This window comes from Anthonomus grandis, chromosome 22 (assembly GCF_022605725.1).
Source record: "Anthonomus grandis grandis chromosome 22, icAntGran1.3, whole genome shotgun sequence".
Classification (NCBI taxonomy): Eukaryota; Metazoa; Arthropoda; class Insecta; order Coleoptera; family Curculionidae; genus Anthonomus; species Anthonomus grandis.
In genome coordinates this window covers 20,620,691-20,633,987 of record NC_065567.1, presented here as the reverse complement: position 1 = coordinate 20,633,987, position 13,297 = coordinate 20,620,691, and the positions used below count along the sequence as shown (strand labels likewise).

General features: G+C 30.9%; 1 protein-coding gene across 2 annotated transcripts; it reads right to left on the bottom strand.

Moving 5' to 3' along the window:
• Window positions 1-574: 574 nt before the first annotated feature.
• On the bottom strand, window positions 575-12,090 carry LOC126748400 (nicotinate phosphoribosyltransferase-like). Of its 2 annotated transcripts, none has more exons than XM_050457625.1 (8): window positions 11,803-12,090; window positions 5,953-6,123; window positions 5,766-5,892; window positions 5,626-5,709; window positions 5,451-5,575; window positions 3,750-4,062; window positions 3,017-3,692; window positions 575-1,886 (listed from the first exon to the last, which is right to left on the bottom strand). In XM_050457625.1, the coding sequence occupies exons 1-8, from the start codon at window positions 11,873-11,875 to the stop codon at window positions 1,809-1,811; spliced, it is 1,647 nt and encodes a 548-aa protein (XP_050313582.1). In that variant the 5' UTR covers window positions 11,876-12,090; the 3' UTR covers window positions 575-1,808. The 2 variants fall into 2 exon arrangements, with proteins under 2 accessions (XP_050313582.1, XP_050313583.1); XM_050457626.1 differs by having other exon boundaries at window positions 3,017-3,689.
• Window positions 12,091-13,297: the final 1,207 nt, after the last annotated feature.

The following is a 13,297-nucleotide window of genomic DNA, read 5'->3' as shown; positions in this document are numbered from 1 at the left end:
CATAATGTATATGTGGATTAATAAACCTTATTATTATTATTATTATCATATTGATTCTCCGTCATGCCGGACACAACTGGTACACTGCACGACGTCTAGGTTAGCGGGAATCTTCCGGAACAGCGTTCTGCCGAGTATATAAAGAGCCGCATCGGCGATAATTGTCAGTTCAGTGAAGTAAAGTTTGAAATATTGACGCAAGATTTAAATAGTTGTAAATAAATACAGTAAAATAAATATCCCTAGTAGTTGTGCGTGATAGTGTTTTCATACTGAACGGTGTAAACGAATTTATTATCGATTATTTTAATTCATACATAGCGAACGGGAGAAACGCTATAATATGTATTTTTCTTCTTGGTACTGTTGAAGCTTCACTTAAAAGTCTTCTCGTATCAAATTATCACCTTTAGGGATATTTTGAAAAACAAATATTTACAGAAATTTGTTCACAACATTTGCATAAGGTGACTTAACCTACAAATCTCACTGATTTTGATTTTTGTTTTCTCTTTTGTGATTCACCAGTTGCACGTCATTATTCCTTAAAGAACATAGAAAAAATAAAACTCAATTAAACGCTGTGTTATTTATTCTTCAATTCTAATAAACATCAATTCTAGAGATCTGGACGGATTGCTTTCTCTGAGGAAACTCAGTTACAATATAGTTTTTATTAAGGTGAGCAATATAAATTCAAATTCTGGTGCCATACCATAACCATAAGTTAAGATTTTTTAAAATAAAGCCATGTAAAGAAAAACTATCGTTTTAATCTAGGTGTGTATGGTGTAACACCAAAATGAGAAGATGCATTAAGTAGCATTATTCGATAGTCTATAGGTTTATTAAGATGAACTCATGTAAATTCTAAGAAAAAATTAAAAATAAATATATGGTAATAAAAATCTAATTTTTAACTATTTAAAAGACATAAAGACGTCAACAAAAATATCCGACTCCGCTTGGAGTAAATAAATAAATTTTCATAAAAATCAACAAACAAAAAACTAAAATCCTATGTGTCTACTTCTCTACTGTTGATTGCTTATAATTTTGAATCTTTTAAATAGATATGTAGTAGTCGTCAGTGTTCTTTTTATAGATTTTTTTAAATTCATGAGTCACTTGTTTACTCTGATTCAGAGCCACCAGAAGTTTTTAATTCAATATAAAATTCCCGCGAGTAAAATGCGGGAAATGGTCAGAAAACTAATGTTTTCGATGTAAAACTGTGGAATATAAAATTAAAAAAAAAAATCCTTTTGGCGAATGAAATTGCTAATACAGAGATACTAAATAAAACTGTTTTAACATTTTTCCTTAAACTAGTTTTTTTTTAATTCTTTGAGAAATGGCTTTGCTATGCGCCCTATATGTTCAATTTAAAATAATGGTAGCCATACTAAATCAATAAAAATATAAAGAATATACCCTTACATTATCAACAAAACCCTAAACATTTTTTTGTGCTTAAATTTTTATCACTAAAACAACCCTTGCAGCAAAAGTTTTAAAAATCCAAAAAAAAATTATACCTAATTAAATTACAAATATTAACAAGTTAACTCTAAATAATCTATAAATTGTAACAATTAAATGGTAATTTCTAGGTCCGCAGCTAATATTGCATCTATCTAAACCTTCCGAGATACACAAAGGACCGTAAAATATATCGATCCCTTATCTGCTTTTCCCTTTATAGTAATTCCCTCTGACAAAAGCTCGCTTCTTGGCCTTTCTGCTTCCCGTTTGCTATTCCGATAAACTTTCTCTCGACTATAAAACTTTCTCCCTTTCCGTGCTTTTTATGACAGCTCTCCTATTGGGGCGTTTTTAAGCCACTGGTCGTGAATAAAGTGGTATAAATCATCACTGACTGCAACCTAGAATTGAAAAAAAAACATTACTTTCCTTATTGAATTTTAAATTTTTTACGGGATTTTCAAACGGCATTAACAAGCGTCAAATCCTCCAGCTCTCAATGATCATCCTCAAATTACGATGAGTCTGTTAGTTTAGTAAATCCATTTTTTTAAATCAGTTGTATTTAAATTATGAGCTTGTTTTTAATGTAAAAGACATTAAAAACATAATTTCAAAAATTTTAAATATAGTTTTCAGATTATTTCTTTAGAATAATTTTATAAGCAAAAACAATACAAATAAAATAATTGTGTCTCCAAAAGTTTTGCCATACTATATTTTATTTATGTGTAAGATTATATAAATTATTTTATTTAAGAAAAAAACAAATTCAACCAAATGATCAACATATCGTAGCGATATTGTAAACACGGAGAAACCAGTTGATTGCTCGTCATTCCGGAATGATATACCGGAATGACACTGCACGACGTCTCGAAGGTCGGCGAGAATCTTCGGGAACAGCATTCTGCCGAGTATATAAGGAGCCGCATCGCCTATAGTTATCAGTTGTCAGTTCAATGAGGTAAAGTTTGGAATATTGGTGCGAGATTTAAATAGTTGTAAATAAATACAGTAAAAATAAATATCTCTATTAGTCGTTATTGATTCGTCATTGATAGTTGACTATTTTCGATTATTTTAATTATTACCTAACTAACGAAGAAAACGCTATAATATATTTTAATAATAATAATAAACTAAAAAAAATATTAATTAATTTGCGTACCAGCTAAGTCCTGGCGGCACTTAAAAACTTTTTCTCCTTATTTGCTTGAACTTTATTAAAACTTTATTTATCGAATAAATTCCCTATTCCGTGACTAAATTATATTTTACAACTTTATAAAGTTTGTTAATTAAAAAAAAGTTATTGCGAAAAGTTATAAATTAATCCAGACAATCAGTTAAAAAAAAGATTCACTCATAGCGATTTTCTGACCTCGATTTTATTGGTCTTTTAAGTTACGCCCGTGTGACCTAAAAAAGGAGAATTGAGCAAACTGCGGTTAAAGTTTGATTAGATTGTCTCCCGTGGGGTCAAAGTTCAAGGATGAGGTCGCATTTTGTTCCCGATTAAATATCTTACCTTATAAGGAGTTGGGTTCAAATGCCTCTTTATGTCCGGTCTTAATGTCTTTAGTGACGCCATCACTTTACTTCTGATGTCTTGTAGGTTCGGAAGGCTTTTCACAATCCTCCCATCTTTCCAATATAACTCCAATAATTTTTCAACTTTAGCAGGGTTTACATAGGCCCTCTTAGACTCTTCAAAAGGATGCCGACATAGAATTTTTTGGTGTGTTTCTGGAGGAGGCTCTACTGACCTCTGCAAAAGATCTACAAGCGCATAACCACTTTCACTATATAACCTATAAACATCTTTGCTACCAGGCATAGTGATTTTTGCGACTTCTTGGCTAAGTTTAATACGTGGATAGTGATTTAGCTCAACCATCTTATAAACACATCCAAGAGCCGGTTGTCTTTGACAGGTAACCAAATGTGTCCCAATACCAAAACAATTAATCTTATGTCCCTGCTCATTGAGGCTTATAATAGTCTCTTCATTAATATCATTAGAAGCCATGATCATCATATTTTCAAACCAAGAAATCTTGTATTTTTTGCTGATTTCTGTAAAGTAATGACGTGCTACGTTTGACAAATAGGACAAGTCCCCACTGTCGAGCCTTATGCCTATTGCACAATATCCTAAGTCGTTTAATGCCAAGGCAACTGCACAGAAGTTAAGAAGCCCACTGCTATAAAAGAGATAAGTATGAAAATATAATTGTTAAGAACAAAAATAAACTAATTACCGTTGGACCTCATAAGTATCCACCAAAGCCATAAATCCATCTGGAAAGGCAATAGCAAAAGAAATCAAAGCAGCGAGTTCACCCTCGTTTGCTTCCGAAGAAATCACATTGAAAATCGGAAGTAGCTCCTCCTTCCAAGCGACTGCCAGTTTAAGGAGATCACGGGGTTTTCCACCATCTTTGGGATTAAGAAATGTATTTTGAAGCTCGGAAAATCCATTAAAGGATGTTATGTAAGCGTGTGCATGGGTTCCCTTGACGGGGATGTTGTAGAGTTTTCCTGCTAGGACGTTACTAGTACCATCAAAACCACCTGAAAAAATTGATGAGGGATCATATTTCAGAAATGGTAAGATAAATGCAACTATTGACATATTGCTCGTACTCCATTTCCATCTTAAAATTGCCATAAACATCAAAGTACAGTATATCTCACCAAATTCTTTTTTTAATTTCTGGTCAAGTTAGCTGTAAAATATTGTAACGATATTGTAAACGCCGAGAAACCGTCATCCCGGAATGATACAAGTGGTATACCGCACGACGTCTCGAAAGTTAGCCGGGAATCTTCCGGAACAGCGTTCTGCCGAGTATATAAGGAGCCGCATTGCCGATAGTTGTCAGTTCAGTCACAGTATAAAGAACAAGTTCTAGTTTATGTTCGGTGGTTCAGTGAAGTAAAGTTCGGAATATTGGCACGAGATTTAAATAGATGTAAATAAATATCTTTAGTAGTCAGTCGTCAGTTATCGTGTTTTCGTAGTGAATTGTGTGAATAAATTAGTTGATCATTTTCGATTGTTTTAAGTCATCTAACGAACAGGAAAAAGTTACAATATGAACCTGATATGTGAAATTAACGACATCTGTATTTTTTCCAATTTGAGATAAATAGGTATCGCAATTTTAGTCTGAGGTATCACTAAGAAGATGAAATGAAACGGTGATATAGAAAAAAAAATTGAAAAGTTCAATTTTTATTCTTACTTCATCATCTCAATCTGGGGCTTAATAATAAAATGCTGTTTTTTATATGTATATAGTGAAACTAAGTGAAAACACACAATTTCCAGACAGTAGTATAAGTGCAGTACGTAAGAGATAAGTGAACACTATATCTATGAATTGCAAAAAAAAATCGCCCAAGAGTAGTAATATGTTAATACCCTCGTACTAATTGCAGATTGTTTTTGTGATAATATTTGAAATGTTATAAAATCACCAATATCGTGAACAATTATATTGTCTAATTTTGTTAAAAATATATTTGGATAATATTTAATAGACATTTAAGCAATCAACATAAAATCTGCGTGTGTGAATAAAGAAATAAAAGTTTCTTGGCAGGTATTAAAATGAAATTGCCCAAACGATAAAGGGAGCTATTAAAGCAGACTTCCCCACACAAAACTGTTTTATATCGATTGAATAGATTATTTGACACTCTCAGCGCCTGGTACCAGCTTTAAATTCGTCAGTGGAATATACGCAATGAAGATTCGATTAATTAGAGGCATTCACATTTTGGCTTTGAGCCTTAAAATGAACGCTCCAAAATGTCAGCTAGAGCTATTTTTAAACGGCCATAACTCACATACTAGAGTCTAATGTGAGCAAAGAGTATAAAAAAATTGCTCATACCAGTTGAATTTTATTGCTGTTGACGAAATAATAATCTATTTGTAACAGTGAAAAACTTACCAATATAAGAGTACTTTGAGGCTGATAATCCTCCATCTGGTCCTTGTGCTCTTCTTAATCCGAACTCAAATAACGTTAAATTGCCTGCAGCTAATCGATATCTTGCTGCATTAGTCGCCATTAAACTACAAGAATTATTAACGCAATTTCAATTTATGAAATAGTAAAATATTACCTTGCATAGTTTACTAGCGTCAGCAAAGTTGTTTCTAGTAACTGTACTACTGTCAAAGGACCTTCTAAGCGGATCAAAGGCACCCTAAAATGGTCACTTTTACTATCTGTAAGATTATTTTGGCAAAAGTATCTTTGTACCTTGGAAATGCTACCGACCCTTCGGCCATAGCATACAATTTAACTTCATTTGCCGTTAGTGTGCTCAAAAATTGAAAAAACTCTTCTTCTGTTGATGATGGTAAAGTTTTTCTTAAGTATTCAATATCTAAAAAATGTCCATGTTTTAGAATCGTTAAGCATTTTTAGGAATATGTTGATTCCTTACCACTTTTCGAGTAGCAAAACTTCCCTAAAAATTTCAAACATTCCTCCAATCCGGCGAAAATTGTGAACTCTCCTTGAAAAGGATTCTTTCTAAAAAATAAGTCAAATACCGCATGGTCCTTCGTTTTGCCGGATTTCCAATACGCATACGCCATAGTAATTTGATACAAATCTACAATCGTTAATCATTTATTAATGGGAATCGAAACACAATTTTTGCGTTGCTTAATCGATAATATGTAGCAATGAACTTGAACTAATTACCTATTCAATTGATCAAAAGTTCAATCAATAATTAATTAGGTTTATGCCTGGAATAACCTTAACCTTAGGGTGTTTCGATGAATAGGGATTTTTCAATCTGTTAATGACAAAGGGAGTTCATACCATATTAGACCCACGAATCCTATAATAATATTATGATTCTCGTATGTACAGCCAAAAAAATTAACCATAACAGATAAATAAAATGCGGTGGAATAATAGAAAAGTTCTTCTTCTTCTTCCTTGAGTGCGATGCAAATTCTTCGGTAGGCGTCCGTTAAATGCTTACGTCAGTTGCAGCGTTTTGGACTTTTTGAAAACTAAACTTATCATTCATAGCGAATTCATAGGGTTCTACTTTCATAATATGTCCTAAGGATGATATTTTTCTACGTTTTATTACTTCGAAAAGCTCAAGATTGTCTATTTGTGCTCTTTGAAGAATATCGTCATTTCTTATGTGGATATTCTCAGACACCACATCTCGAATGCTTCTAATTTATTTATGGAACTTGTTTTTAATGTCTACGCGTCTACACCGTACAAAAGAACTGACCAAACGACACATTTTAGAGTTCTGTATCTTAGTTTGAAATTTAGATTTTTACTTGTAGGGTATTTTTTGAGTTTAAGGAAGATTGCTCTTGACTGTTCATCACTTGCTCAATATATTATTCTTATTTCCCTGAATTCTGATTAGTGGAATATTAATCTTACTCATGACCATAAACATCGTTTTTTTTTATATTTTCACATTACATGATTCAATAATTCCTGAAGATCGTTTGCATTATCCGTGATTATTACAGTATCATTTGCATATCTCATATTGTTGATATGTATCTCGTTCATTTTAATACCTATTAGGTTATCTAAAATTTACTCAAAAAATACTACATCGGTGATAAAACAGAGCCTTGTCTTACATCCTCTTTTATATCGAACTGCTCGGTTGTTGACAAGTTGCTTAATCGAATATCTACTTCCAGTACAAATTGCTAATTAATCGAATATCTGTCATTGTCGAAGGCTTTCTCATAGTCCTTCTTTCTTTGATCCTTACAAAAAAATTAATGCTGTTCAATTTTTCCTATTTTCAGGCTTGATAATCTATTTAAGACCCCAGGATCAAGGAGGATTATAATGAAATGATGCTTGCTATATATAATTAGTTAAATTACTTAAAAAATACGATTTTAAAATAAGTTGTTCAGGTATCAGCTAAGTTATTCTTTTGGTAGTTTTAAACCTGTTAAAGTTCATTTCTTAAAGAAAATAGTTTTAGGTGTGAGAAGGGCTTTAGGAGATCAAAATGGCATTGACTTAAAAACATTTAAACTAGCTTATGAAGCAAGTGGAATTCTTTACTTGAACTTTTTAAAACTGATCACAGAGAATTGTTCCTGGTGCCTGGAAGTGTTCAACTATTATACCCATTGAAAAAGTAGCAGAATTGGTAGTATGGCAATTAAACATAGTCCAATAAATACATATGGATATGGATCAATTACTGAGTTATCTTAGTAAATACGATATCATAATAAGGGAACAGTCAAGATATAGACAAAAACATTTATGTGAAACGGATTTGCAATTTTCCATGGAAATCACAAATTAATAGAAAAAAAGTTGTTGGAGTTGTTTTTCTTGATTTTAGTAGAGGCTTTGAGACTATGAATATTGAACTTTTAATATTTAAAATGGCTAAATATGCCACTTCTGGTGAGGCTTTAAAATGGTTTACAAATTATATGATTTAATTATGGGGTTTCAAAAAGTAGAATTTAAAAATGGGATGTCTGATTACATAGAAGTTGAGTAAGGAGTTCCTAAGGGGTCGGTCACATTTTGTTTTTGTTATTTATAAATGAATGATGAAATTCTTTATCGTAAGCATTCTTAAATAAATATCTTTGCAGACGATACTTTATTATATTTTGCTTGTGATTTGGATAAAATTTCTGCAATGACTAAATATTTAAATAAAGATATTAAAAATTAAAATACATAACTGATGCAAATAAAACTAAATATATGAAATTTTTTACAAAACATCTTGGTTAAATCAACGAAAAATCGTCATGAATCATGTTAAATCTTTCAAGTATTTAGGAGATATGCTAGATCCGGAGGTAAATCAGCACTGTAAATATGTAAAATGAAAAATAACAAAAACATATGGCTTTTAGTTCAGGTTAAATAAAAAGGTCTCAATACTTATGATACTTACAATCTATAAATCAATAATTGCCCATCATTTCGACTACTATGGAACTTTGCAAAACCTTTTTATAAGAGCTATACTAGTTTGCATCAGGAGAACACCTATTAGAACTATGCTGCATATTAAATTTAATGAATGTACAGCAAAAAACAACATATAGCTCTGCTTTATTTTTAAAGGAAAAAATAATATGGTGCCTTCTTTTTTGACAACTGAAGTTACATGTTTACATACGTTATATTCATAGATACCAAACACCAAGCAGTGAGAATTGTTACATTGCAAGTATACATATTGAAGATGAGTTTAGTGAAGGCTTTAAACTGTTTAATAGCACTCCTCAGATAAAAGATTGTAGTTCATTAAAAACTTTCAAATCTCAACGTGCAATGGATTATAAAACTCTATAAACCTTGGCGTTATTTGTCACCCAATAATTGTAAGACCTGAATATAATGAATGAATGAAACCTAATAAAATCATACCTGGCGTCAGTAGTGAGCCAAAATATATAAAAAAATTATATTATTTTTTTAGACCATTCAGGCAGTATTAAAGAAATAAAATACATTAAGGAATAAGAACAGTTCCAAAAAATCCCATCTTAGATCGAAATATCGGAAAAATTCATAACGAAATAACGTTTGTTACATGAAGTTATTAAATAAGATGATTTAGGTAAGTAAAAAAATTAAAAATGAAGTAGAGAAGAAGAAAAGTTATAGAAATGTACTACGTTTTCTAATAACTCTTTTAGAATCTTGGGAGAAGCTATAAATCACTCCTTTGCTACATGTACATATATTTCCTCCTAGTTTGAAAGTTGCCAATGTTGCCAATGCCCTGTTGTTCCACTATTTAAAGGTGGAAATGAAGAAAGTGCCTCTAACTACAGGCCAATAGCTTTACTACCGATGCTTTCAAAAGTGGTTAAAACACTGGCTAAGACATGCATAATTAATTTTTTAACAAAAAGTAATATCATAAGCTCTAAACAATTTGATTTCTAAGATGAAAATTCCACTAGTGACCATATTTAACTTTCGTGAAGAGCTTTATATTGAAATTTGCAGTTGCAGCTGCAGCCTTCTATGATTTAACAAAGGCTTTTGACTGTCGTGAAGCATTTCTGCACAGGCACCCCGTCAAATTAAAGGGTTCTAAGCAGTGGGGTGCCCCAGGGTTCTGTTTTGGAACCTGTTTTGTTCCTTTTGTATGTCAATTGTCAAACTAGACATAACTGGCAGTTTTACATTATTTGCTGTTGATGCTACAATTATGTGAAGTGGCACTGATGGGCATTTTTTAAGTAAAAATATTAACAAAGACACAGCTTTAATTAAAAAATGGTGTGATTGAAATAAATTGTGATGTAACATTTCAAAGACCAATAATATGTTTTTTGAGTGTAATCTGGGTGCGGTTTACTTGGACAATGATTTCGCACATGACACACCTGTAAGTAAATTTTTTGGGTTACATATGGATGATACACTAAAATTTGAATATACATAAAAAGTCTACGTAAAAAACTGTCATCCAACTGCTATGTATTAAGAATTATTTCATCAGAATTAGATAAAAACATATACATTACAGCCAAACTGAGGGACTCATGTAAACCACGCTTTATTGCAAATAACATTTTGACATTACCATCTTTGCTCATACTGGGAACAGTGTCACTGATACAATAATTATAAGTCTACTTATGCCACTAGGCAAACTTATAGACTTCCATTACCTATTCCCAGAAACTCTCAGGTGTTTGACTCCATCGTTTATACAGGACGTCAATGATACAATAATAATTTACCTGCTAGCATTAGAGAGATTTCCGATGAAAGAAGATTTAAGAGAGAAGTTAAAAAATTGCTTGTTGTGAGAGCCTATTATAGTATTCAAGAATATTTTTTAACGTGATTATTATGACTTTATAATTCTCCTTCTTTTATTTGTTTATTGCTTGTGTTAATGACACGCTATTGCAAACAAATTCAAATGTGTTGTAGTGTCTTAATTAAGATTTTATTAACATATTTTAGATCTACCCAACATAAAGCACATAAATTAAATTTTATTTCATTTTAAATTTAATTTTCCCTATTTTATATACATATGTATATACACACTATTGTATATTTCTTTATAAATTTTATTTATACCATACAATTTTAATTAATGTTTAATATGTTTAAATTAACCAATTTTTATATTTTTGTTGATGTTTGGACTCTATATGTTTATTTTTTCTGTAATATTCTTTTTTTTGAGAGTGATTGGCACATTAAGATTTATTTATTTTTTTCAGCTTTGTAAATAACAGCCTTTAAAGGACATTATACAATAAAGCATTTTTTGATGTTAGTTAAATTATTATAATAATAAAAACTTCACTAGGATTATACAACTTAAATAACTAACTTCGATAAAATCAAAAAAATAGTAATTTAAAATAAGCAGACAAAAGCTTATAAAATGTATTAACAATTTACTGGTAAAAAACAATAAAAGCGTGTTAAAAAAATAAAAAGATGAAAGGCATTTAAATGTAAAAGATCAATTTCATAAATTGTAAATAATATATAAATCCGTAAGGACGCAGCAAAGAGATGTGTTTTTAATTTAATTTAAAATACTCCCAAGTTATTCTTATTTAAAAATGTAATTGAATTAAATGCAAATAATTTTTCCTCTTAGTGATTTTTTAAATTTGGAGGTTTTCCTTGATAATGACATTGTGAAGTGCCGACATAGTTATGAAAATATCATTGAGAAATGAGGAAAAATTTAAAATTCAAATAGCCTTCTTTTTTTACGGCCTAGATCTTAGATCCAAGTATCATGATGGAAGAATATAATTAATTTAATAAATGTGTACGTATTTAGTTAGCCGGTACTTTCCTTTAACGTGTACTATAGACAACTATTGCATTATTAAACTGTATATGTAAATAGATCATTGCAAAAAAATCATTCTGCGCACTTAATATGATCGAACAATTTAATAATTTAATGAGTAAGGTACATATATATGTATATTTATTAACAATGTCGTCGTTCGGTTGAATAATTACGCTTAATTGAGAACTATATTTTTGCACGTGTAAGTTAACTATATTTATAAAAAAAAATTAACGCTCAAACAATTCTTATGTAAATAAACAGTATATTAAATTTTGTCGTCAAAACACGTTTATGTGTTTAGAATATATAAAATATTCACGCGTCATCTACATAATATAAATGATTCATTTAAATTAGGTCAATAAAAAAGCATTTTAAAAGTTTGACACTGAATTCTTAAAAATCTACAGTTAAGCTGTAAAATATTCAAATTAAAAAAAAAACAAATAAAATCACCTGTTAAAAGCGGTTGAATAATCCCATTTTGTCCGAATTGCCTGGCGTTGTTGTCCAAAGGGCACTCGGTCATCTTGGAGGATGTTTCCCTTTAAACTAATTTGAAAATTCGCACCGTTTTCGATGTCATTAGCGCCACTAGTTTATGAATCACTCACTACGTGCGGCCATCTGTAGACTAGTCGAATAATAAACCGGAGCCTTGCCGCTATAACAGAAACAGGCGGACTTATCGATCTGTGCAATTAAAAGGTCGCGGAAGGACGCCTGATAACAAAAAATTTAAACCTAAAAATTTTTCTAACTACAATATGTTAATACATACGAGGGGGCTTAGTTAATTATATGCTTTTGTCATTAAGTGATTTCAAAGGGCATTTCATTGCATCACGGTTTTTTTTATTGGTAATTTATTCCTAAACGGAGGTTCGATGTCAAAGGGCAGCGATAACACATGCGGCGTTCGCGCTAAAATTGCTTAAAAAAAAAACTCCATAATGTACATAATGGGTAAAAAACCCCATTATAGATATATTCGGCTAATAGTTGTCATTAAACTATGTTTTAATATGAAAATGGCGGATTAATTCCATCTTTAAATATGACAAAGTTTGTTGGTTGGTTGGTTTATGTGTTGTCATACGTTAGTTCAAAATACAAATAATTAAAGAGATATTTTATATTGGGCAGAAAGGGGTATAATGCATATACAGGGTTTAAAATATAAAATAACGAGGACCTTAGCGGAATATCCCAGGTATGTCTATTGAATTAGGGAAATCAATAATGCACCACAAAAAAAAACATAAAGTGTATGGCAAATAAAGAATAAATCAACAAAATAATCTAAGTTTTTGACTAAGTACACATAGATAATTGATTATGAATATTTATGGAACAAACTTCAACGTTCAAATTTATTATAGAAATAGTTTTGAATTTATTTTTTTCTAATGTATACAATAAGTAAAAACCTTATAGCTAAATTATGTTTTAAATGCATATACAAAGTCGGAAAGTAGTGCTAAGCGTTTTTTAACACCCACCAAGAAACATAAATCACATTACACTTAAAACCATCAATCCCCAATGCCTTAACTTTTGCAGGTATGCTATTATACAGGTTGGGGAATTAAAGATTACGCATTGTCCAAAATAATGGCAACACCTCTTCCTCTCATAGATGAGCGCCGTCTTATTATTTGCTGTTTTTACAAAATAACAATATTTACATCAGCATGTCTCATTTTGCTGTGTGACTGCACACTTCATTGATGTCGAATTTAAGCGCTATTATATTTTTCTTAACCTATTATGGTTGTTTTTACTCCTTTTGAAAGAGTCTAAATTACTAAATTGTTTTATGGAAACAATTCGGCACTGTAATGTAGGGATTTCTTTTCAAATACATTTGAAAATAGACCGATTCCTTGCAAAAAAACAATTTTAAATGTGGATTCGAATTTTGAGGTATCCTTTTGCCAAACTAGAATCT

Bases quoted from the DNA above. Each gene is read 5' to 3' on its own strand.
- LOC126748400 (XM_050457625.1), bottom strand. From the start codon at position 11,875: ATGACCGAGTGCCCTTTGGACAACAACGCCAGGCAATTCGGACAAAAT. The intron at 5,893-5,952 runs GTAAGGAATCAA...GACATTTTTTAG, and splicing joins GTTTTGCTACTCGAAAAGTG to ATATTGAATACTTAAGAAAA. The intron at 3,693-3,749 runs GTAATTAGTTTA...TCTCTTTTATAG, and splicing joins GATACTTATGAGGTCCAACG to CAGTGGGCTTCTTAACTTCT.